Consider the following 26801-nt stretch of genomic DNA (forward strand, 5'->3'; position numbering starts at 1 on the left):
ACACATCATGTATTAAACTCTCCGTTTTAGCACTAGGGAAACAAACCCAAAAAAGATAACTTGTCCAAAGTCACACAGTAAGTGGCAAATCTGAGAGTAGAGCTTCTGGCTATAAACCTTATGTTCTCTGCTCTCAATGTGGCATCATGATTGAGAAGGAATCTGTGATGGGACTGGGTTGTATCCTCGATCCCAAGTTTGAAAATGTCCTAGTACAGTTGTTTCCAACACTATGAGTACCTGAATTCCCCATAATGGTGTTTAGAAACCTTGTTCTTTGCATCCATTGGTGGCGTTTGCAAATGCCACTTGCAGTTTATTATATAGTAGTTCATTTGCAGTTTGGTATTGTGTTTAAGCTGTAAGTTCAAAGTCAAAGAAACTATGCATGGGAAATTCCACATGTATGCTGGGGAAAGTAAAATGAGACGGTAATAACAGACTCTGAAAGACACGCTTCTGCCTTTAAGCCTACACTAACTGAAAAGGTTCTCTTTATAGACTGGAGAAAATTTCTCTGAATATTAACATTGCCCTAAGGATTCGTTTGGCTTTTTTCAGCTGTAAATGAACTTGAGCCTACATTTTAAACTTTAAAGCCTTACCTAATACATATATATATACAACTTTGTGAATATTACTCAATATACATGCTCATATTTAAAATTGTGTGTATGTGTGAATATACGACCACATGTCTACAGTTTCTAACATGAGGCCCCGGTTACTTTGTTGCTCTGAAGCCATAGCAAGCTGCTATGCACATTTTGCTAGGCCTCAACTTAAGCTTAAGAATGAAAAGTAAATGTGGTAACTACAACATACGCTTCAAATTCCCTGAGTGGACGTGGGGTTGGGGATTGTGGAGGATGAGCTCTTGTTTACACTTAAGTCCTATCCAATTAATATTTTCCTGGAAAACTGCTTTCACACATTCCAAAAGGCTAATGTGCCAATCAGTGCCCTTTTCAAAAAAAAGACAAAGGACAATTTAAAAAATATCGGTATACTATATACAGCTTTAAATACCACCATAGGCCCTATATCTGATTAAATAAATCTATATAGTGCCTTCCAAAAGCTGCTCTATCATGGTTAAAAACCATTACCCAAGTCTGTAATCTTTGTGAATTCACACACTGGATTCCTCAGGACATGTTTAAGAAGCAGCTGCCACCTCAAAATTTAGCTCCATCTTCAATGAGCACATTCTAAAAGGCAGCTTGACTTAATGCTGTGAAATCTAAGTAACCTGGCTCATGGCAATATAAAAAGAAGATCTTTGGGATATGGAAACAGATGTCCCTTAACATTTTTCAGCATGTGACATCACCTTCTGCTGTGGTACACATGACTTTTCTCGGCAAGTTTAAAAATAATTTCCACGTGAATTTAAATACCAGCCCCAACCTAGCTGTAATTATCATTCCATTTAAATGACTCCAAGGAAAGCCTATGTTTTTTTAGAATTTCTTTTTGTTCCTGCTGTGCAGCGTATATAAACCTATGGTAATTAAAAGCTATTCCTAGCTGAAGCAGACTAACCTTTTAAATAACTAGTTTCGGCTCCTTTCGAATCAGAAGAAATATTTTGGCAACATATCACATTTCAGCTCCGCAGAACCAAGCAGTAATGGGAAGCAAACACAAGACATGTGTCCTCAGTGCCCACGCCAGTCTGTTTAAGGGATCACCACCATCAGATAGTATTCACTAAGCATCCACCTACACTTACAGCTGTGCCAAGAACGCTGCTGCGTACACAAGACAGAGGTAGAGCTGGCCAGCCAGGCGGTAAAGGCCTAAGCCACTAGTCAAATGGTAACAACTGCAGTGTACTTGAAAACTTTTAAGAATATGGTAAATATCCCAGAATTGAGGGAAATAACTTGAAGCAGAAATAAATGCTCTCTGTTCAGGGCTCCAGTCTGACTCACAAATCTCAGTGGTGAGTTATCAGGTCATTTGACTGTCATTAGCAGGTGAAAAGAATAATTCTCCTAGATCTACTTGGAGGTATGAATCAATTATCCAGTTTACTGACTATAAATTAAACGGAGCACAAGATATTGCTCCATTTGCTATTGCAGATCCTACAGTCCCCTATAAAGTTCCCCTTGGTTATTTCAGGGAGTTCCCAGGGTCTTTCTCAAGTATTGCAAATTATTGTCACTTTCTTCCTCTTCTGCTCTGACCCACCTCAGTGATATTTTCAGCTGCTGCCTTCATTCCCCGCAGATGATCACTGACTGTAGGTTCCTCGCATCTCCCTAGGCATTCCTCCAGGCTGCCACCTGTTCTGAGGTCTGTCCTTCCAGGATTCGTAATAATGAAGTTGAAATGGAACAGGAAATGGCCTTACCTAACCATTTCTATTTAGTTGAAAAAGGGCAAATTAACTCCAGGTTGTAATTTTAAGCTAGGGTAAACAATTTTTCTGTAACTTACACATATGTAGACAGTCAAGGGTGAAAATACTGAAACTACAGTTCTTCTGGTCTCCATGAAAGAAGGATCTGGCTACCTCACAGTCAAGTGGACGTTCTGCTAAAGCCAGCAGATTGTTTGATTGATTGATTGATCTTTTAAAAAGACATTATTTAATTATTGTCAAATATTCTTAAATTTTAATTTCAGTTGACAAATAATAATAACATATATTTATGGAGTACCGTGTAATATTTTGATGTATGTTTACACTGTAGAATGATTAAATCAAGTGAATTAAAAAATACATCACCTCACCTACTGATCATTTTTTTGTGGTGAGAATATTGAAAATCTACTCTTCTAACAGTTTTGAAATATACAGTGCATTGGTGAGTATCTCCCCTTTCTCCATCCATCCTTTCTCCCCCAGCTTCTGGAAAACACCATTCTACCTTCTACTCCTATGAGTTCAATTTTTTAGATTCCACATATAAGTGAGATCATGCAGTATTTGTCTTTCTGTGCCTGGCATATTTCACTTAGCACGATGTCCTCCAGGTTCATCCATGTTGCTGCAAATGACAGAATTTTCTTCTTTTCTAAAGGCTGAATAGTATTCTATTATGTATATATGCCACATTTTCTTTATCCATTCATCCACTTATGGATGCTTAGGTTGCTTCCATATCTTAGGTGTTGTGAACAATGCTGCTATAAAACGTATGTGTGCAGATACCTCTTCTACATCCTGATTTTATTTATTTATTTATTTTTCAGATGAGTCAATGACATACTCATTTTAATTCTTTTGAATATATACCCAGAAGTGAGATTGCTGGATCATATGGTAGTTCCGTTTTAATTTTTTCAGGAATCTCCATACTGTTTACCATATGACTGTAGTAATTTACATTCACACCAACAGAATGCAAGGGTTCCAATTTCTCCACATTCTCCTCAACACTTATCTCTTGTCTTTTTGACAATAGCCATTCAAAAAGGTGTGAAATAACATCTCATTTTGGTTTAAATTTGCATTTCTCTGATGATTAGTGATGATGACCATTTTTTCATATACTTATTGACCATTTCTATATTCGTTTTTAAGAAATGTCTATTCAAGTCCTTGGCCCATTTTTTAAATTAGTTTATTTGTTTTCCTGTTATAGAGTTGTTTGATTTCCTTATAACTTTGGGTATTAGCCCCTTATTCGATGCATGGTGTGCAAATATTTTCTCCCAGTCTGTGGGTAGTCTCTTCACTCTATTGTTTCCTTTGCTGTGCAGAAGTTCCATAGTTTGATACAATCTCATTTGTTTATTTTTTCTTCTGCTGCCTGTGTTTTTGCAGTTACATCCAAAAAATGTTTGACCAGACCAATGTTATGGAGCTTTTCCCCTATTTTTTCTTCCAGTAGTTTTACAGTCTTAAGGCCAAACGATTTTTTAAGAAATCCATACTTAAATTTACTTTTTGTTTTTTAAATTCCACTGTCAAAAAACAAGAGAACTTTCTCCATGTATGCATCGTTTCTTGTGGAAAGTGAAGAGGTAATGCCCTTTCCTCTATTGTTGGAGTCCAAAACAAACAAAATCCCTGAAAAGATGATATATAACAAGTACTGAGTGAGTTCAGATGACAGTAGCAGAGAAAGAGAATGAGACAGTAGGGAAAATGAGAAACTACGTAGAGTTAGCATAGAGTGCAATGCATTTGATACGGAAATTGCAGAGAAAGGAAAATAAAAGAGACAGATAAAGATGCAGATGTATAGAAAGTACCATAAATGCTCAAAGGAAAGAATATAAACATGCAGTACTTCTGATTAAGATGAAAAGCTTTGCAAGAGACTGTCACCCCCATGTAACACTAAGTAAGTCAAGACATACTACAAAATCACATCTTTTGTTACACCCGTCAGAAAACTGAGGATATAAATAAAACAAAATGAAATGAAATCCAGAGAGTTGATGGACCCTTCCCAGGATTTCCACCATCATCACTTCTGTCAACATTTAATTCAAAAAATCCTTCCTAGCCAGTGAAATAAGGAAAGAAAGAAAATTCATAAGGACTGGAAAGGACATAAATCTTTCACTGTTCACAGATGACATGATTACATATTTACAAAAACTTAAGGAATCTACCAAAAAAATCCTTAAGAACTAATATGTGAATTTAACAAGGCTTCAGAATACAAACCAATATATAAATTTAATTGTATTTCTACTTATTAGCCAACAACAATAAAACACTCTATATTAAAAATATATTTATTCGTGTTAGCATCAAAAAAAAGAATCAAGTACCTAAGAATAAATTTTTTTAATAAACCTGTATGCTGAATGTTAAAATAATACGTTGCTGATAAAATTTAAAGACTTAAATAAACGGAATGATATATCTACCACTTTTACAGATCAATAGACTCAATATTGTTAAGACATTCACTTTCCATATTAATACATACATTCAACACAATCTCAATTAAAATCCCAAGGGACTTTTGGGAGAAATTGACAAGCTGTTCTAAAATTTATGTGGAAAGACCGAGGCTCTAGTATAGCACCCCACACCACAACCACTGCGAAAAACAAACCAAAAAAAAACCTCAATTGAAAAAAAAAAGAGAGAGAGAACTTTAACCTATTTAAGGACTTCCTACATAGCTACAGTAATCATTTTATTGTCATGAGGCTAGACAGACCAATCAATGGAAAAGAACAGAGCATCCAGAAATAGACCAAGATGTATCAGTAGACATTTGATTTTCCAGTAAAGGTATTAACTAAACTCAGTGGGGGGAAAAGCATTTTTAACTAATGGTGCTGGAATAACTAGATACCTTACATAGGAGAAAATAAACTTTGATCCCTATCTCATTCCTATCACAAAAATTAACTTGATATGGATCCTAGATCTAAATATAAAGGCTAGAACTATAAAACATTTCAAAGGAAAATATTGGAGAATATCCTCATGGCCCGAGGCAGGAAGATTTCTTAGGGCACAAAAAACACTAACCATCTCCTACAATTCAAAAGCAAAAATCTATTTTTTGAAAACCTGATTAAAAAATAGGCTAAAGACTTGAATAGATATTTCTCCAAAAAAGACATATAAATGGCCGCCACGTATATGTAAAGATATTCAACATCACTAATCATCAGGGAAATCCAAATAAAAACCAATGAGATATCAGCTCACACCTGTTAGAATGGCTATCATCAAAAAACAAGATAATAAGTACTGGCAAGAATATGGAGAAACTGAAATCCTACACACTGTTGATGGGAATGCAAAATGGTGCAGCTGCTATGAAAAATAGTATGGCGTTTCCTCAAAAAATTAAAAATATAACTACTGTATGATCGATCCAGCAATCCCACTTCTGAGTACTTATCCAAAATAACTGAAATCAGTATCTCAAAGAGATATTAGCACTCCAATGTTCATTGCAGCACTATTCACAATAGCCATGATATGTAAACAACCTAAATGTCCAGCGATAAATGAATAAAGAAAACATGTTACATACATATAATGGAATATTATTTAGCCTTAAAAAAAGAAGGAAATCCTACAACATGCAACAACATGGATGAATCTGAAAGACATTACGCTAAGTAAAATAAGCCAGTCACAGAAGAACAAATACTGCATAATTCCATTTATATGGAGTGTTTAAAATTATAAAACTCGTAGAATCAGAGAGTAAAATTGTGGTTACCAGAGGTTGGGGGGAGGTCAATATGAGGAGTTGCTAATTAACGAGCATAAAGTCTCAAATATAAGATAAATAAGTTCTACAGATGTGCTGTAGAACACTGTCCCTATAGTTAGAAATGCTATATTATGGACTGAAGATTACGTTAATAGGGTAGATCTTATGTTAAGTGTTCTAACCACAAAGAAAGAAAAAATAGCACTAATCAAGGATGAAAAAATTGATTAACTGGACTTAATCAGAATTAAAAATTTCTGATCAACAAAAGATATCATTAAGAAAATTATTTAGGCAAGCTGAAGACTGAAAAAAATTTGTAACCTATATATTTACCAAAAGCACTTCTTTCCACAATATATGTAGAACTCTTAGAAATCAACAATAAAAAGAAAACCATTTTCTTAAATAGGCAAAAGACTTGGACATCTCATAAAAATAAAATAGATGGGGCTAGCCCGTTAGCTCAGTTGGTTAGAGCACAGTATTATAACACCAAGTTCAAGAGTTCAGATCCCTGCACCAGCCAGCCACCAAAAACATGAATGAATTAGTTAATTAAGTACATAAAATAAAATAAAATAAAATAAAATAGATGAATGCCCAATAAGCACAGAGAAAGGTGCTCAACATAATTACTTACCAGGAAAATACAAATTAAAACCACAATGAGATACTACTTCATACCCACTAGAATAGCTAAATGAACAAGATTGACAATACCTTGTGTCGGTGGAGTAGCTGGAACTCTCATACATTACTAGGAGGAGGAGTATAAAGTCATATCATAACTTTGGAGAACAGTTTTCCAGTTTCTAGGAAGGTTAAACATGAATCTGCCCTATGACCTAACAATTATACTTTTCAATATTTACCCAAAAGAAAAAAGCATATATACACACAAATATTTGTACATATTCATAGATGCTTCATTCATTATTGGAAGTAACCTAGTTGTTCATCAGTAAGAAAACAAACAAATTGTGGTCTATCATTACAACAAAACACAATTCAACAATAAAGAGGAATGGGCTATCAATTCACATAGCAACATGAATGAATCTCAGAAATATGTTAAGCAAAACACACTAGATCCAAGAGAGCACACACTGCACCTATGATTTCTTTCACATAAATTTCAACCACAAGAAAAACAAGTCTATGGGAAAGTCGTTACCTCAAGTTGTGTGAGACAGACAATTGACTGGTATAAAGCACAAGGAAACTTTATGGAATAGTGAAAATGGTCTACATCTTACCTTGGATGGAGATTACATGGACATATGCAATTGTCAAACTTATCAAACTGAACACACTTAACGTTTGTCCATTATGTTGTATGCAAATTATGCCTCAATTAAAAAATAAATACACTCTTTGTAAATATATATATACCACCTAATAGGTAGAAATGAAGGGTAGCAACATTTTAGAACTGTCCACTCTCCCTAAATGGAATCTGTAACTCCCCTTGCAAACTATGTCACAATGTAGACAGGAACATTCCAAAAGGCAAAGGCCAAGTGAATGAAAGAGAGGATCTGGTAGTACACATAAAAGAAAAGGAAAAAACAAGGCTGATGGGACAAAAGCAAAAGTTTAAAACATAAACTTAGCCATTTCACAACAGGTAATAACAGGTGTGTGTGTGTGTGTGTGTGTGTGTGTGTGTGTGTGTGTGTGTGTGTGTGTGTGTGTGTGACATCTACAATTAGTTACACATGCTTAATTTAAGTGCTGATAAATTTGGTTATGGATTTTTTCCCTATATTTGAATACCAACTTTTTTTTCTCAGTTTTTAAGCTTCAAATGAAGAATATTTTTAAACTATCAGTTGAAATAAAAATATTGTACTGTGGGAAGTGAAAGTGAGGGAAATCCTGTTGACAATGTATAGACCATAGCATAGTTTGGAAAAAATAAAGCCTGACTTCGCCACTTAAGTACTCAGGATACCAATTTCTACATCTTAAAAATGGACATAATAATACCTCCCTCAAAGGAGGAAGTTTCACGGAGATTAAAGAAGAAATCATACACAACATATTAAACATAGTGCTTGGCATTGACTTCGTTATCAATAATCTCAATTTCTTTTCGCTTACACGCTATACCATATCTTCCAGATAGCGGAAGGCCAGCTAATCGCATTTGTATCTTCATGGGTATAGTTAGACTTAAACTTCTTTAAGAAGGCAATTTAGAAAATCAAGTGAAATCAAGTAAACTAAGGGCAGAATACTTTTATTTTCCATGAAACAAACATAAAAAGCAAACTGAACACTTTGGCCTAGGAAATTGTACTAGAACTCGACTGCCTTGCATACATAACACACACATGATGCAACAAATTTACATTTAGTCTTGATAAGGTCACTTTTTCCGAAAGGTTCAAATGGGGGATTATTAGTAACTGACAGGAAAAAATGTCTGAGGATGCATATCCTCACTTGAGAAATGTTCAGTGTCTACCAGACACCAAATTCTGTCTTATAAACTGAACACTCAAGAAGTTGAGGATACAGCAAACATTTATCTACCCCGAGTGAAAAAAAATGGGATCAATGTGCACTTCTACAAAACAGAGTAGAAATTCAAATTTCTGCCATGGGCAAAAACAATTTTATGACCTAATCATATGTATGCAAATTTGATGGTTGTCTTCAGAGAAGTGTTGAAAGGGCCTGTGTAGTCTCTTCCTAAGCAGAAGTTGCATGTGAGCAAAGGGAAAGAGAAAAGTTTAATGGTGATGTTTTTTGCCTTCCTAAATTTCTCAATGCTCTGAAGTTTCCGCTGAGACATATGAAAAACCCAGATTTCCAGCTTGAATCCCTAGATCTGAACACTGTAAATAATGTTCTGAAAACACTTTTGTCTATGTTTCGGCTTTCAGGAGTTTTAAAATAAGGCATACAACCAGAAGACATCCAGAAGACAACTTCACTGTTAGAATTTGGGCTTTCATATCCTAGCCACGGGCTTCAATTTCAGGCTTTAATGTCCCCACCAAACTGGAGGTTAGGGTGGCCCATTCTGAGAAAACAATTTCCTCATAGTGAGGAAAATAATCAAAAGGTCACTCTGATCCTGATAAAGACACCATCACCCCTTAAATCCCACTCAATCCCCTTCCTGCCGAGCAGGATCTACCCACCTGCCACAGAGGCCACGAATGGGAAGGATGGAGGTTGTAGCAGGAGGAAACAACAGTCATTCTGAATCAACAGTTAGACTCTTGTTATTTGTTGTGATGGTCAATTGCATTTCTGCTGAAGTTCCTAAGATAATCAATCTTAGGTCTGGTTGTTTACAGTGCAAGAACAACAATTAGTGAGGTAATAATAGCTGCATCAAGGGCACAGTGAAAAGGTCATCATTTTGCTTAAAAACAGCTAATATTAATATGTATGTAAATGAATAAGAAATGGCAAAGTAGCATTTATTTGACTATTTAACTTCAAGTAATGATAAACTCAATAGGAAAACAACAAGCAACTTCGTCATCTGACTCAACTAATTAGCGTTCAGTCAGTATAGAAGATCTGATTATCTTGGGTCAGTCTAATATGACCAAGGGTTTGCTAGGACCAAGTATTTAAACTTCTTTTAAATATATTCAAATATTTCATTAACCTTCCAAAACATAAACATTGATAATCTCATTTTTTATGCTTTAAATATATTATGATCTTAAAATATTTAGGTTGTTACGTGCTTCTAATTTATAAGCTGTACTTTAGACCACTTGCTGCATTCCCGCCACACACCACAAAGAAAACCTTAAGAATGAGAGAAAAGGTGCTATTATAAAGACTACATGTCCGTGGGGATTATTCGCATATTAATGAACTGTGTTTCTATTTACACTTCCATCACCAGAGCTAATTGTTAGCTATTTTAAGAAAATGGTTATGCCTTAATTAACAGCACTTGGTAAATGAAAGCTGGTTGCATTTCTTAAGTATGTTCAAATTTCACAAGTCTTATTTCACAGCTGGGGTCCTTGTTCATCCAGTAGTTTTACTGATAACACCTCTAATAAAGGAAGAAAGTTTTTAAAAGACCCCAAATAATTAGTTTCCAGAACTGAAGTCAACAAAAAGCATAATTAATGAGTAAGTTTTAATCTCCACAGCATTAATATACATGCACATTTTAAGTGGAGGAGAGTGAAGGGGGTAGAAGCACCTGTTGTATTTAATATTTCTAACTCTGATATTTCTTTTCTTTTTTTTTTTTTTTGTCTTTTTGTGACCGGTAAGGGGATCACAACCCTTGGCGTGGTGTCCTCCGCACCGCACTCAGCCAGTGAGCGCACCGGCCTTTCCTATATAGGATTCGAACCAGTGGCGGGAGCGCCGCTGGGCTCCCAAGCGCTGCACTCTCCTGAGTGCGCCACGGGGCCGGCTCCTAACTCTGATATTTCTAAATATTTAACAAAAGTTTGGCTAACAAAATATTTAACATTTTAATTTCTCTTGCATGGAGTTCCTATAACTCTGCCCCTCTCATAACCTCCGTCCTATCTATGTCTTGGGACTGTTGGAGGACTGAATTTAATCATGTGCTTTGCAGAACATAAAATCCCATAGTTTCTGCTTTGCTTTCCCTTTCATCCTGATCATTTCCCTGCTATTACTTCTCCTACCCTCCATTAAAGTCATATCTCCCTCCTCCCTGACTTTATAATTCTTCCCTCTTTCCCTCCATTTCTCTCTTCTCTTACAGAAGTTTTAATTTTTTTTTTTTTAAGCTGTGATTGGGGGGCTTTGTGTATAATCTACCAAACCTGGTCCGGATGTCCCAGTCACAGTCTACTTTTCTACACATTACCTCAAAAATCAAGGAAAGTGGAAAGGAAAAGACAAAACTCCCAAGCAAATATTTTTCAGTTGTCAGTTGTAACCCAAATTTTTGCCTCTTTTTCAGAGAAATCAGAAACAACAAGTGTGTAGAACCACTTGAGAAAAAAGAAAGTTAGTAAATACAGATTTTGGTTAATATTCCCTTATATAATTTTTACTATTCACAAGAAACTGAGACCACAGCCATAACAATAACAGCAAAAATAGCAGCAAATTACACTTATTAATTACTCGGTAGCAGTTAATCTTCTAAACATTTCACATATATTAACTTATTTAATCCTTACAACAACCCCGCAAGGTAAATATTATCAAGGAGGAAATAGAAGTATCAGGAATTAACTCTCCCAGACTCACACAGCTATAACAGAACCAGACCATCTGGATCTACAACCTGCCTTCCTAACAACTGTTCCACACTGCCACAACCATTTCTATTCCATGTATATGCTGTGCATTTGATTGGGTATTTGTTCTACAATCTTGTTTTAGTGAAATAAACTTTTCTGGGGTTAAGATGAGTAGAAATCCCTTCAATATAGAATATTATTCCTCTATTAAATATCTCCACCATTGGACTGAATATAAGTTCCATCTATTTACATTATATATTTTGGGGTAAAGAATGGAAAGAAAAAGGGTTGGAGAAGGTCTGGCCGGTCAGTTCAGTTGGCTAGAGCACAGTGTTGATAACATCAAGGTCAAGGGTTTGAATCCCCATACCAGCTAGCTGCCAAAAAAAAAAAAGAAAAGAGTCACAAGCAAAACAGAAATGTCCAAGTGAGGGCAGAGTTAAAAGCTACACTTCCCCTCCATGAGGTACTATGTGATTCTCCAGGTACAGCAGCATCCCTTAGATTCGATCAGAATTCTCCTAAAAACAATGGGCCACCTGCCATCAAAGAGTTTCCTGACTCCTGCTTGACTACTGACCATCAAGACTCCCACAGCTCCCTTACCTTGAAAACACACAAAAACTCATGCTAATGAAAGAGATTTAAAAGAGAGGGCTGCCTCCACCTTTTCAGTTCCTCCCCAAATAGCATTCCCTTCTGTCCAGAAATTATCAGAGTGGCCTCTAGATATAGTACCTGAGTACTTAACTACATAACCAGGGGGGATGATTCATTTGGAAGAAAATTCAGACCAGATAGGCAGACTGAAGAATCTAGGACAAAAAACCATTGGCAATTTTGTGGCCTTCATATAAGGAGGCCAGTTAAAGCTTCTATCTAGTGCTAGTTACCTTCTCTGCTTGCTTTGGCGCCAATAACAATGTCTGAAAAAATAGAGTTCTTTATACAGTATGCAAAAGAATAAATTACAAAACTCGAAGAACCTGTTCCCTGTTTTAGAATAATTTACAATATCAAGAATGCTTTGAAATATTATTTAATCTCTTTTATTTGCTTTTTGCCCACACTATTACTCCTTTAGCTTAAAAAAACAACAGTATCAAAAACATAAACCAAGAGATCAAGTCAGCCTTTCAAAAAAAAGAAAGATCTGTTCTGAAAGCTTTTGCTCCTAACCAATTGCCAATTTGACACCAAGCCAAATGAATTTGGAAAAGAAAAAAAAAAAAAAAATCAAGTAAACTATAAACACAAGGCAAGCATAAACACAATACAAATATCTTCTTTGAAAAATATCCGTTCCATCAAAAATTCAATAGTTTAGAAAAGCATAATTCCTTCTTTACCCAAAGAAAGAAATAAGTGCAAGTACTTACTGTGTCATGAGACTTATCCTTGACATCATAGACTGTTAATTTTATTTTGGTCTCTTCATAGATGGGATACTCAGCTGGGAATGTGACACCAGTCAAAAACAGTGGGTCTCTTGTTCCCTGTAACAGACAAGCAGATGACTTTGATTCAATAAGGCAGCAACTGCAGTCAGCAGCATGCAGTGACACATGAGAATGTAGAAAGTGTTGTCTGAGTCTGTTTTTCTAGGAAATACTTCCATTAGAAGAGAGATCTGAATTGCCAAATATTGCTCACGGGCAACAGCACGGCCCAGGGCCCCAAAGTAAGGATATTGCCATTGATAGTCTTTGTCAGAGCTGCTAATAGAGAGCTTTGAAAAACTATTTATTTTCATTATATGCAAAACCCTTCTTTAGGGTAAGTTGTGGGTCCATTTAAAATACATTTAATAGATATTACCTGTACTTTATGCAAATAATCTAAGATATTGGCTGATCAAATTAAAAGGAAGCTATTTTCTCATAAAGAACCATTTGGTAATCTTATGCTATCCATTTTATTTCTTTTCTATAATGATTCTATTGAAAGCCATGCTCTGATAGTGTCCACTTGTTTTTAGATGTTCAGCTGTGATTTTTTCCCCCCAGACTGACTTGAAAACTAATAAAAGCATCTCTAAATATGATGGATTTGGGGCTATGAAATTACTAGCTCAAGATGCAGTGCACAGGATATTTCAATGCCTCAGAATTTATTTTAAGAGATCTGACATCCAACATTAAATTTTATGTGTGTGTGTGTGTGCGTGTGTGTATGTATATATATATATATATATATATATATATATATATATTGCCAAATGTCATAGGGATCCTTGCTAGAGTTATATAAAACAATTGTCTATGGAAGTTTTTCAAAGCTCAAGTCATTCATTCACTCACTCATTCATTCATTCATTCATTCATATTTTTATACAAGTACTTTTTGTTTGGCATTGGGTCAGACACTTGGAAACAGGCTGTAAATAAAGCAATCAAAAATAGCAATACGTTTAAATATAAAATTTTGAAATATGCCAAAATAAATCATTCCTTATGGTTAAAATGGCAAATTTTATATTTGTATTTTACCACAATAATAAAAAATGGAGAAAAAGCAAAAAACAAAAATAAATAAAATTAATTAGTTCTTTCAAATTTTTGGCAATATTTTTAAAATAGAATAACATTTAAAATATTTTTTATATAAAATGAATAACTTTACAATTTCAGTCAAGTTCCCTTTATATGAATAAGATTATTTTCGTTCATTCAACTACTGCATTAGCTATACATTCTACCAGCATTGGAACCTAAAGTTTCCAAAGGGCAGATTCAGTGCTCCATGCAGTATCTGGGTCATTCCCATTATAGAAATGACTCGAGTGCAGTCTGAATCATTTATTCCACCAACTGCCATCAAAGCAGGCGGTCTGCACTGAGCAAGCCAGGTCTGGGGCAGGCTACTTACAGAGCAACTCCTCATTCAAAAAACATACAGCTCACAAGTCTAAGAAAAACAAGCAAACCTTAAGGAGTTTAGAGTACACTTTCTCTAGCCCCAGATGTTCAAACAGGTATCTCTCACTCACTAAGGTTGTGATCAGAATGTGTGATCAGAACCAAATAATCAAAAGGGAAACACTTCCTCTTTTGAATTTGATCCAACAAAATAATGAGTTTCCTCCTGACACATTTTGAATGTTCTATTAGTAACAGTAAATGTAAACAGGAAATCTATCATCTGATGAGTAATATTTACACCTTTTGCCTAGAAACATTACAGTTTCTCAAATTAATCATCTACCTTTCTTTGAAAAACATCCTTGAAAGATGTATACAAACAGTGGAGAATGTAACATTTCCACAGGAAACAGGAAAAATGTAACATTTCCAAGAAAACAGGAAAAAATGAGAAGGACAAAAATACACGAAACATATGTATCTAAAACTTCTCTGGGTACTTTGTGATTTCCCCCACAAAATAAATATTTATTCCATTTAATTTTAATCTATATACATATGTATGTATATATTTTATTTTTAATAAATGCTCTATTGGGGGATTCCAAGTGGGAACTTTTCTATCTCTAGAAGAAAAATAAGCCCTTTTTTTGAGGCAAGTTCTTTCCCCATTTGCTTATTCTGGTAAGTTACCGATGCATGCTTAATAACCTCAGGTATGAGTTCCTTAATGAAAGAGGATAATAACATAGCATCATCGCTATAGACCACGAACTTACTTCAGCTGTTTGCTCAAATTCAGAAACAGAGGGGGTTGGGGGGAGACAGAGAGAGAGAGAGAGAATAAAGCAGACACACACCACAGCATGCTCACCTCCACAATTTCAGTGCTGGAGTATCTTGTCAGACTCTGCTCCGCGGGGTGTATTACTGAGATCTGCACTAGCGTATTCAGTTTCCGATCACGGACAGGAGCCACGAGATCCTTGCATGCTAGCAACAGCAAAGGAAAGAGAAAAAAGAAGAAACTATCACCATATCATAGGGAAAACTTCTGTTTCGAGTTGAAAGTAAACTTAGCTGCGGGCTGAAGGAAATCTCCTGGGACTCGGGCTGGTTTTACAGAGGAAGTCCCTTGGAAGTACCTTACAGAAATAGGAAGTCACGTGCTGTGGAGCTGAATTGAGAGTTCATTTCCACTGACCACATTTGCAGCTCATGCAAGTCTTGACTGCTCTGAGATCCCAGCTCTCATGTGTGACTATGCACACACTGCTCAGTGACTTCAGCGACTTGAATATGTCATTAAACCCTGGGCTTTAATTCACACTCAGATGAAGCAAGTTGATCTGGGCCATATCCAGGAAACTACACTGTTCCTTTATGACATGGATTGGATTAGTTCAAATGTTTGAGTGCACACTTGGCATTTACCCATCTATTCGCTAGAACTGGGCTCCTACAGTCATGCACACCGATATAGACAGGGAGAGTGGTTACCCCACCACAACAGCACAGGAGCAGAGGAAAAGGAAGCAGAGGAGGGTTTTAAAAAGCCCTTTATCTGGAATTCCAGCCAAGCCTGGGAGAGAGGCATGTGGGATAAGGATGGGTTAATTCTTGCCCAGGGGCCACAAATGTTGAGAACTTTCTCTTGAGACACCAGGCTCATATTACAGACTGTTACCACCATACCATATTTACTTGAATATTTTCTCCTCTCACATATCATTCACCCAATTTGGTGGGCGGGGGGGGGGGGGGGGGGGGGGGGGGAATGCTTTTCAGCAAGTCCAGTGTCTCCTCACTACATTTTCCCCCCGGCTTTTTGAAACGGTAATTTCACTCCCCTAAGTAGTTCTGTTACTAAGTGTGAATAAGAGGTGGTTAGGCTTGGTTGGTGGCTTGCAGCAGGCTGGAGCTACAGAGAACTCAGAAGTAACCCTGGATCCTGAATTTCATGATGGGGAGGAGGCTGCAGGGCTCAATACCAACTGTACCCAACTCCTCTGACCAGAGCAGAAAGAAAAGGAAGGATGAGTGTATTTAAGCTCTGTGGTGGCACTGCTGCAGTTTGCAGGGCCTTCATCCACTGGGACAAAGGTAATATGGCTTAAATCTTAAACTTGAAAGCAAAAGAAATTATAGATGTAATTAGCACCTTTCAATTGCTTACAGAACATCTAATTCATAGAAGCAGAATGAGATAGAAAAAGCAGGAGCTTTGGAATCAGACAGGCCTGGTTTTAATCAAGTTCTAATAGCTAAGAATCTTTGGGAAAATTATTTAGATTCTTAACTTATTAGCAGACTTTGGGATCCTCTTGTTCCTGTAAGGCATTTTGTCATAATTTTTCCTTATTTAAACAACATGCCTCTAGCAATACAGTAGAGCTTAGGAAAGCATGTGTAGAAAAAATAATAGCTACAGTTTATTTAACCCTCACTATTTTTGAGGCATTCTGCTAATTACTTATTCCTCCAAATGGTGCTCTGAATTATCATTTCAGTTTTACCTACTAAAAACTAGAGGCTTGGACACATCAAGTGTTCACATTTACATTACTGGAATTCTCTGGTAGTTTGATAGCATCATTCCCCACCAGCTCTGTTTCTTTTCTTGGCATACTGACCTGCTCTCCTGCATGGTGGCAGCTCTCTTTGGAAGAGCTACAGCCATGGTTCTTTACTGTTCAACTCAAGAGATCTACAGTTTTAAAAAATACTGATGCAAGGTTTCAATAACATCAAGGGAAAAAAAAAGCTAGATTTAGATTTTACTGTTCTTAGGTGGTTATCATGATCATTTCCTCTAGGTAGCCTGTGAGTGTGTTTAATTTTATTGCTCATTCTCTTGGTTTTCTGCTCACCATGAACAGCTCTCTCTCCATTTATCAATATCGATTTATATCTGTTTTTGGATCTTAAAAAAGCTGTGTTTCATACTCTTGCATCTTGCCTACTTTCTGCTTGTAGACTCATCTCGGCCTTGTGAGCTCATGACACCTTTGCTCAAAACAAGTCTCTTCTTTTGAGTTCTTATCAAGCTTGGTTGTGGGCTGTGGTTATTTCCCAGAAGTGAGCAGCTCTTCCCATTTAATCAGAGAAACTCTCAGACTAGCTCCCCAGAAAAACAAAGAAAATTTCTATCAAGCTGAAATGTTCTGTTCAACCCAATTTGCAGGTCCCCCAGTATTGATGAAGGAAAAATGATAGCAATAGCACTTTGTGTCATATAATGTTACATATTTAAAAACAAGCCCAGAAAACAATAGTTATATCTTAAGCTATGCTTATCTCTTTTCTTCCAGACAGCCTAGAGCATTTACTGTTCCCTGGGGCTTGTTCAGCCCGATGTCAGGGGACCCTGAGATGAGGCAGAATCCTTGAGCTGCAGCCTCAGGTTCCCTGTTTTCTAGTTCTGTGTCACTGAGAAGTCACAAACTCTCAGACACTCAATGCCTCATCTGTCTACCCACTTCTCCAGATGCAGGTGAAAAATAAATTAGACCTTTTTATGAGTGGACTTTCTATGCAAAAATAATGTTTACTAATATTATTATACTAATATTTACCAAACTAATACCGACATATACAAATATTCGGTGCTTTATTATTATATGAAGTGGTTTTTATTGACTCAGTCACACTCACAGGCAGTTCCTTAAAAGCTGTCAGCAGGTCCAATATTTCTTTGTAAATACCAAACCAGTATGTGAGTCATTGCTTTTCATAAAGAGAAACTCATACACCTTATGGATCTATACACACAGAAACTGTCCAACTGGAGGGGTGATACATGATGAGTGATTGGATTGCTTCATGGATGTATTACTCATTTGATCACTGTAAAATCTAATCTGTATGGGAATTATTTAGTAGCTAATAGAGAATCCTGAAAAATCTGTTTTCAGAAGTCAAAAAATGTTACATCAATCTTTCAGCCATACTTACCACTGCTCATTACCTAAATAAAACTCTACTCCAGGAGGGGCTGAATAAATGGCCTCCCTCGACTTATAAGACTAAAAGAATTCAGTGCTTTGGGATTTTGTTTCTGTTTAATTTTATTTAAGAATCTAACCACTTGAATTAAATGAGTAGTAATGAACAAATGCTACTCTGCGACCACTCATTCATCAATAGATTTTTACTTTTATTTCTGCCTCTTTTTTACTGTCTTTGTTTTGGACTAAGTTATTTAATAGTATTCCCAGAACTCAGAAGAGTTTAAATACATATGATGTTAATAGGTTGGGATTCAAATGTACTTCTGTCCACTGAATTGACTATTTTTTATTGAAAATGGAAAATAACAACATAGAAGTAATGAGTAATTTTTTTTAAACTCTAATCTAAATTTTTTCTGTAGAAAAATATAAAAGAACTATGAGTGACTATTTTTCTATTAACTTTGCTATGGTTAACTAGCAACATGAGGGTTCACTTTCTATTGTGAGTGGTTGTGAGTGAGATGCCAACAGGAGTCCCCAGCTCAGATGTGTGCAGGAGCCAGGAAGCTCTCACTCTGCTAGAAAGGGGTCCTCAGTAGAAATGTAAAGATAGGGATAAGTGGAGCCTCAATACCTTGCTGGAAGGATAGGCACTGAGCAAACTAGAAAGACTATGCTTTGTCAAAAGAGGAGAACTCCATGCAAATTTATTGCCCAAAGAAATGAAGGCTCACTGTGGCTTGATTTCAAGATTTGTCCAAAGCTTAACAAATTTTAAGATTTGTCCAAAGCTAGTCACTATGGAGGCTAACAGTGGAAGAGCCACACAAAATACACCTGTCACTCCATTTGGCCTAGATGATTCCGGCTACTACCTAGACTCTTAAGAACAAAGCACAGATTATCTTCTGCTCTACTAGTTCTTTGATGATTTGAAAATCTAGAAGGTAAAAGGCAGGGCTCTGCAGGTTCTTGTTGAATAAGAGACTCTTCTATCTCCCAATTTTTTTTTTTTTTATATAAAATATCAGTTTTTGTTTCATTTAGCCATCATTTCTAAATCATGTCAAGACTAGTGAGTCCATTGAGCCTTTCTACCATTCCAGCCAACTTTGGCTGGATGCCTAAAAAAGTCTCTTGATTGTAATAACAGAGAGCTCAGTCCCAGCAATAATCAATTTGAAGAAGAACACAACTGTTCTTTGGGTGTTTTTGAATGCAGCAGCATTGCCCGAATTCAAGTAGTTCTAAAAGCTGCATTGGATATGGAGTGTGCAAATAAGCAGGTGACTGCCAAAGGCTTTCACAAGGGCAGTGACATGAACCACCTGAGCAGTGTGAGCTCATGGTCAACCCCAAGCAATCATTGCTTGCCCCCTAAGAACTCTTTCTTCTGTAGAGTCAGGTCATTTTTCTTGCCCCACCCCCATTTTATCTCTATTCTTGTCATTCAGTGTTAGTGAGACCTAATGATGTTTATCCTTCTTCCTCCATAACAAAGCAATAGCCACAGGCAGGCCTGCATGACATGGGGGTGGGCAGCGCACTGTGACAAGAATTTCCATATCGCCACAATTCTGTACTCAAAGGAAATTTATGCTTAGAGGAGAAGCCACACAGCGTGTGTAGAGAATAGAGGCATAGCTTTTTGATACCTGGGTCTAGCCTAAGGAGCTCTGTGACTTTGGAAGAATTATTCAATCACTTTGAGTCTCTATTTTCCTCATATGTAAAATGGAGGTAAAAGAACAGACTTTATAGATTTGTTATAAAGATTATATGAGGTAATGTATATAGAATGCTATGCATATGAGACCTTTTAAATTATTATCATTATTGCGGGCATAGTCATGTGTCAGTCAAAGATGGCTGCTTCAGGATGAGTAGAGCAAAGTTTGCCATGAACTCCAGCGTGGCTGAAGACCAGGGGAGGCCCTGGCTGCTGGAAGAGGTAGAGCATAAGGCTCAAGACGAAAAATCATGAACCAGACGATATTGTCAAGGAAAACTGAACAATCTTAGATATCATAACCAGAAAAATTAACCAACTCCCAGAAGCAGAAAGGGATCTACTTGTACATGGATCGGCATTTATTGGACTTTAATGCTGCTCTCTGTGGCCTAACAGCAAACAGTCTTTTTGGACGCATCTTGAATGTGACACAGGCTTGTATAGCTGCTGGCTTACCAATGGCAGTGATCCCATTCTTGACAGCACATGTATCTTACAATGGCTTTGTACGTTTACCTTTGAGTACAGTTGATCTGAATTGTGAAACCTGGACAGTAACACAGGCTGGACTGATTGGTCTCGTTTTTAGTGGTCTGGACCCTGTTTTCTTGGCTCTACCCGTGAATGGTGGCCTAGCAGCCAGGTATACATCAACCCCACTACCAGTGAAAAGAAACATCCTAACTTACTGGATTAGAATTTCTAAGCCTGTCTTTTAGAAAGATGTTATTTTGCTCCAGACTGCATTTGCAGCATACCTTGGGTCTAGACAATATAAACTACTTATAAAGGCCCTTCAGTTATCTGAACCTGGCCTAAAGATTCACTGACTTAAATATGTACAGCAAAATAAAATGGTAAAAATAAAAAATAAATAAATAATGAAATAAACTATTATCATTGTTGTTATTAATATGAATATAGTTATACATTAACACAAAAATGTATTTTACCTATCCTATAATTTTATACTAATCACATGCTCAGGATATTCCATGATTTTATGTAAAGTTATTCTTTCTCAATAAAGTATTTACTAAATATATATCTGTGATTATTTTTGAAACCTCCTTGTTTTCATCTGGCTAAAGAAACATTTTAAAAACCCTTTACTAGACCATGTGTTGATTTTGAAAATCAGAGTCCTCATGATACATCTTTCTGTAAAACCTGATGTGTACACTTACACTTGTTAATTTTTTCTCTGACTAGACACTTCCAAATGAGAAGCCAGTGACAGTGGAAAGTTTTATTTTCTGTCTTCCAGCAGATATGCTACATGTCAATGATCAACTCACCCTCTAAGCAGGGGTTTCACTGGGAGGTTAGTGTCCCTTTACTCAGTGTGATGATCCACAGTGGGGCATTATTTTAACAACTCAGATGTCCCAAAGGGTCATGGAAAGACTTGCTCCCCTGTTCTGTACACTCCTTTCTTCAACCAAGAAGATTGTGAATGCTAATAAAGTTTCTTTTTCTTGCAATTAAAATTAAATGTTATAGTTAGAACCCAAAATAGCCTGATGAAGCACACCTGATGAAAATTCACCTCTTTTATGCTCATAATAGACACTTCATAGGGAAAATAAAGGGATAAATCCATGCCCATTAAGGGCAAAAAAGGTCAAGGTACAGAAGGCAGAGGGCATTCTAGTACAGAAAGGTTGGTTTATAAAAACAGGACTTTAGGGAAATAACCATCTTGCTCCCAACCTCCCTCAATAACACCCGTCTTGTCTTACCACCACTGCTGAGAGAACCAGCCCCCTCCCTGAGGATGTGGGCAAGACTTTTGTAGTACAGAGTACAGTTTTGTATTCCCTTCTCAAATTCTGGTGGGGTGTTTGTTTGTTTGTTTGTTTGTTTTCTTTTTGTTTGTTTGTTTTTGGTGTATGGCTGTGCAGGGATCTAAAACCTTGATCAAATTCTTAATATTTGGCCAAGTTTCTCAAAAATGTCATATATAAATCCTTCCTCTTTGTACTTCAGAAAATTAGACTACTAATCAACTCTGATAAACCAATTTAGGTTGTTTCCTGTCCAATGAATTACTGGACTCCATTATATGGTTTCACAATTACAAATTTCAAATTAAATGGTAATTTATAGAATTACCATTCTATACCAGTGATTACATCTAGATTAAATCAATTTACATCATATATTAAAAAATATATGGAACACTTAAAGAGCCTAATAGTCCCTCTTTCGAATTACTTTGCTACTATAATATGCTTTACTATTTTTAGACTCCTCTGCCTTTGTTTTTTTACTTTTCTTTCCCTCGAGAATTTTAAGAAGAAAGCAATTTTCTGAAAACTAGGATGTCAACCTCTACAGTGTAGATCCCCTCAGTGGATTCAGAAGATAGTACTACCTAATTCCCAGTGCACCCTGTTCCATGACAATTCAATTTTGTGTAGTAAAATGTCACAATATACAGTGTTCCTGCCTCGTGTTTAATATCTGCACAATGAGAAGTGCATTAAGTAGTGGGGGACACTCTATTCACTTCCGAATATCTGCTTAAAGTTACTTCTTAGAAGAACGTGGCTCTATATCATGCTGAGCTGATTTATAGCCATTAATATATATTCTTCTATGCTAATTTTGTATTCTCTGTAAAATCTTTTACAGTCTTGAATTCATTGAGTTTAGCTTCTCATCTTGCGCTCCCTATTTATTTTAGCTTACTTTCAATTGAGCAAGTCTGCTTTTTGTAATTTTTCTCATTTGATGTTATTCCTTTTGTTCTCTTCTCTGCCATCTCAAATTTCCTCTCTAACATATGTTTCTCTCATCACTATGAAAGACGAGGTTATAGAAGTCACCACTTGTATATTTATAAGACCTGGGACTTATAGGGGTCAAGAACACATTGCTCTTAACAATCCACAGCTTCTCCCATCAGTTAACTGACTGTTTTTAAAGTCTTTACAGACATAAAGCAAAAATATGTCATTTTCTCCTTAACTGTTATGTGGGAGATTTTAATTAACTCACACTTCCCTGAAGAGTATGTGAACCATGCATAGCTGCCAACATAAGCAATATTTGTTGGAAAAATAAGAACAAAAGTATAGAAGTTGATGTGGAAAAAAATAGAAAATTTGGAATTTTCTCTTTATTTGCTTGTCTTCTTTTGTTTTTAAGGCTCTGAGTTCAAAAAAGTAATGTCTCAAAATCAGAGCCTTTTTTTCCAAGAAAGATAATACTCACCTAACTTGAAACAATAACATTAATGTTAGATTTCTAGAAGGTTGGTGGGAAAAATTCAATGTTTAAGGTTGAAAGATAAGAAATCAATCCAAGGGATCAACACACAGACACACATACACACTAAATGAATGAATGAATGAATGAATGAACGAAAAAACAAAGTCATCTTAATGCAAGAATTCCTTAAGAATATTAAAATAATTCTAGATAATTTTCCTGCTATATTGCAACCATAAAATGCTAATATCATTCATATTTTAACATTGTTCTCATTGAAGATAATACATGAAACATGCAAAGAAGGTGAGGATGGAGACAGGAAGCATAATTTAATGAATATTTACTACGTGCCAGACAGCACTGTGCATAGACCTTTTGCTTGTGCTAGCTCATGTCCAGAATAACAATGTGCCTATCGCTGCCTCATAGTTCCATTAGTTTCATAGTCATATTTTTTACTGACCGACTGATCAGTCAATATGTGTAGAATATTAAGTATAGCTCAGGGATCAACATATTTTTATGTTACCAATAGCTCAGTATTCAGCAGTCTGAATTCAGTTTTTTCAATAACGTCATTCTGCTCAGTCTGGTTCTCTGCATATTCAATGGTGATTTAGCTTTGTAACAAGAATTTTAAGACTCTCAGCACTTGATAATAGGATCCAAGCAAAACTTAAGGAAAGGATAAGTCTAATACCATACGGAGGAAACAGATGACAGAGTTATTGAGGAACATAGGTAATAATTTGCAAGAGGGAATTTAAGAGATTTTGTTACAGAAATGTTGCTTTAGAATTTTTGCTACATTGAGATTTGAGTGCCACTGCTCCTACATTTCTTTTACAACTGACTCACTTAGAAATTGATTCCACTGATTTCCTTGATGTAAAGAAAAGGCTAGATTCAGATTGTTGGGAAATAAGCCCTGAAATAAAATTTGTTACTTTTCCTCGTAACAGAACAATATAAAAATATGTCACCATATTTTATGCGTGTCTCTGTGTATGTTAAATGGAAACATGTTGGCCTTATAAAAGAAAAAACAATTAGCTGAGAAGAATGAAATTCATTTTAGTTGGGAACATTATTGATACAAAAATAAGCCTCACACCCGAAACCAGTTCTCAATTTCAGTATCATTGAAGAATCTAGAAGGAAAAAGAAAAATGCAACCCCTGCCTGGAACAACGGTGCTCTCGGGAATGTTCTTCGATTGTCTGTGGGGGAAGCAGTGAAGATGCCAGCTGTACAGCAGAAAGCTTATTTGCATATGAAAGGAACAAATTTGGTTCAAATCATTGTTCTCAGTACCAGAAGACTCCCATTCTCGAGCTCGTTCCCTGTTCCCTCAGCTTCTCTCCTGTCAGCCCTATTTTGTCTTGTTTTCATAACTATTACCTAGATGGCTGAGACTCCATCCTCAAGCAAGTTAATTGAAAACAGGTCTGCGCCTGTGTCTCTTCTGGTTTTGATGCCCCACTCTCAGTGTAGTAATCCCCAAACCAGCCTGGCATTGCCTAACATTGCATACAGGCTCGGCTCTTTCTGTGCATGCTCCAAATCCACGTTCCACTTTAGAAGCCAGTGCTTGCAGCTTTCTGCTGCTCTTTTCAGGAGGAACATATGTGCTGCCTAAGAAAGGACAAAAACGTTATTCCAAGGAGGGAAGCAGGTCCTGCTGAATACTAAAAGAAAGAATATTGTGAGTCAGTTAATGGAAATCTCAGTAAGAAGCAAGAGGAAGAAGAAACACAGGGAACGACCTTAATTTTTAAGGTTAATTTTTAAGCCTTTTACTCCCCTTCTTCATGGGCCAATATGGCAACATTGTTCCAAAACAATTATCCTTTGACTTGGGAGCCAATAGGATTCCCATTTGGGATAAGCATAAGGCCCATTAGCGGATCCAGCAGTGCATGTGGGTTATTGGGGAAGGTTGCTTCCCTGATCTGCCTCTGAACCAAAAGGTGAGGTCAGTGTGGCTGGTGGAGAGCGATGGTTACAGGAAGGGTGGCAGGAGAGTCGGGGCCTCCGTCACCAAAGGTAAAGGGCTGAGGGGAGGGAGTGTTATCACGGTTGCCGAACTCCAGCGTACGACACACAACGATATCCAGGAGGTATTTGGAAGTTTGAGGAAGAATAAAGGAACAGTAGGCTGGAATGTTGCCTTGAGGACTGACAGTCTCCTGCAGGAATCTGAGGTCCATTTGTTTGGGCAGGAAGGAGCAAGCAGTCTGGGAAGCAGCTGTTCAATACGATGATGTCACATACAACACACTGATTCACGGTCTGGGTTTCACCAGATCCTGAATAAGGCAATTTCCTGCCATGCTTTCCCAAACTGAAATGTTTTAGAAAGATTGCATTATATGCATTGCACTTAAGGGCTTGGATTCTAAGGGGTGGTGCTTAATTAAGATAAAATAAAGATAATTTTTTAATTTCAATAATATTGTTCGTTTGTTGTTCTGTAAATGTATTGGGCTTAGTAGTTATATGTGAAGTTAGGAGTTCTATGAAATGGCTGTTGTCCTAATGCCAAATATTTTACAAGTAGAATTAAAATATTAAATCAAAGACATACAAAAGGATAAATTAGGAAATAAGGGGGAAAGGGAAGAATGGGGAAAATAGATGGTTCTAGGAGGATCATTAGCCTCTCATTTTATTGTCTGCATCTGATCATCCTTTGGGGGAGACAAATTTCAATGAGTCTGAAGAAGGTAACTCCCCCATTTCACTTGAGTCTGCAACGATACAGGTCATTTTGCATAGACAGAAGAGTCTCAATACTCATGTTGAATAATGGGCCTTTGTGGGTGTCAATTCTGTCATACGATGGTTGACTCACAGGAAATCAAACAAGGTTTGCAGACATAAGCTAAAGCTCAAAATGATTAGTGATCTAGGATATAAGAAACAGGAGGAGGAGAAGTCTGTAGGTGAGAAAGCAAACGTGGGCTTGACAGGGCAGAAAGGGTCTAATTATTCAGAGCAAACTCCACAAATTCAACACTTATTAGAAACAACCTATATCCGACCGCTTTAAAGAGAGAAAGTGGTGCTAAGAGAATCAGAGTTTAAAGGAAACAAAGAGCGTACTTCTCAGATTATTTGAGACCTCCAAAGAGAGATCAAACCTGGAACTCGGCAGAGCACCTTCTAGTTGACTGTAGAATGCCTCAAAGCCCTATGACTACAGGAAGTTTCAGAACAAAAGAGAAGCAGTTTACACTACCCAAATTAAGTTAGAGAAGAACCTACTCAGCTTTTCCAGGGCACATGATGGACTAAGTAAGATAAGAATATGAGGCACCTGCTGTCTGAAAGTCTCCTTGGCAGTTCCTACTTGCTCTGTGTTGTAAATAGCCAAAAGTTGAGGGCAATAGATTCTAGTCCTAACTCAGTGACTTTGGATTTGTTATGGAGTCTCATACCCTCATCTGGAAATAGGGATGAAAATTACATTCTCATTGAGTGCTTGTGAAGATCCAACTAAACAAAATGTGAAAAAAGATATATTAAATTCCTAAACATGTATTAAGAAAGTACTTCTCACTTTCATATATCTTAGCTCAAATGCTCTATGAAATAAGAGTTATTATCCACAATTTACAGATAAGAAATCAGAGTTTCAGAGTGGACAAGAGATTAATCTA

At 36.6% G+C, this 26801-nt stretch overlaps 1 protein-coding gene and 1 pseudogene across 2 annotated transcripts in view; one reads left to right on the forward strand and one right to left on the reverse strand.

The window, feature by feature from the left end:
* INPP4B (inositol polyphosphate-4-phosphatase type II B) overlaps positions 1-15462 on the reverse strand; it is a 349938-nt gene extending 334476 nt beyond the window's left edge. The window contains exons 1-3 of one of the 2 annotated variants that reach the window (XM_063108553.1): positions 15440-15462; positions 15110-15228; positions 12754-12870 (exon numbers count right to left, since the gene is read on the reverse strand). In XM_063108553.1, the coding sequence (XP_062964623.1) occupies positions 12754-12870; positions 15110-15228; positions 15440-15455 (252 nt within the window). In that variant the 5' untranslated portion in view covers positions 15456-15462. Of the gene's footprint in view, positions 1-12753; positions 12871-15109; positions 15229-15439 lie in introns of those variants that run through there. The other variant, XM_063108552.1, reaches the window with a different exon arrangement.
* Positions 15463-18670: 3208 nt separating this feature from the next.
* LOC134385793 (transmembrane protein 126A-like) lies at positions 18671-20756 on the forward strand (annotated as a pseudogene).
* The last annotated feature ends 6045 nt before the right edge of the window (positions 20757-26801 follow it).

The sequence above is a fragment of the Cynocephalus volans genome, chromosome 9, assembly GCF_027409185.1.
Source record: "Cynocephalus volans isolate mCynVol1 chromosome 9, mCynVol1.pri, whole genome shotgun sequence".
NCBI lineage: Eukaryota > Metazoa > Chordata > Mammalia > Dermoptera > Cynocephalidae > Cynocephalus > Cynocephalus volans.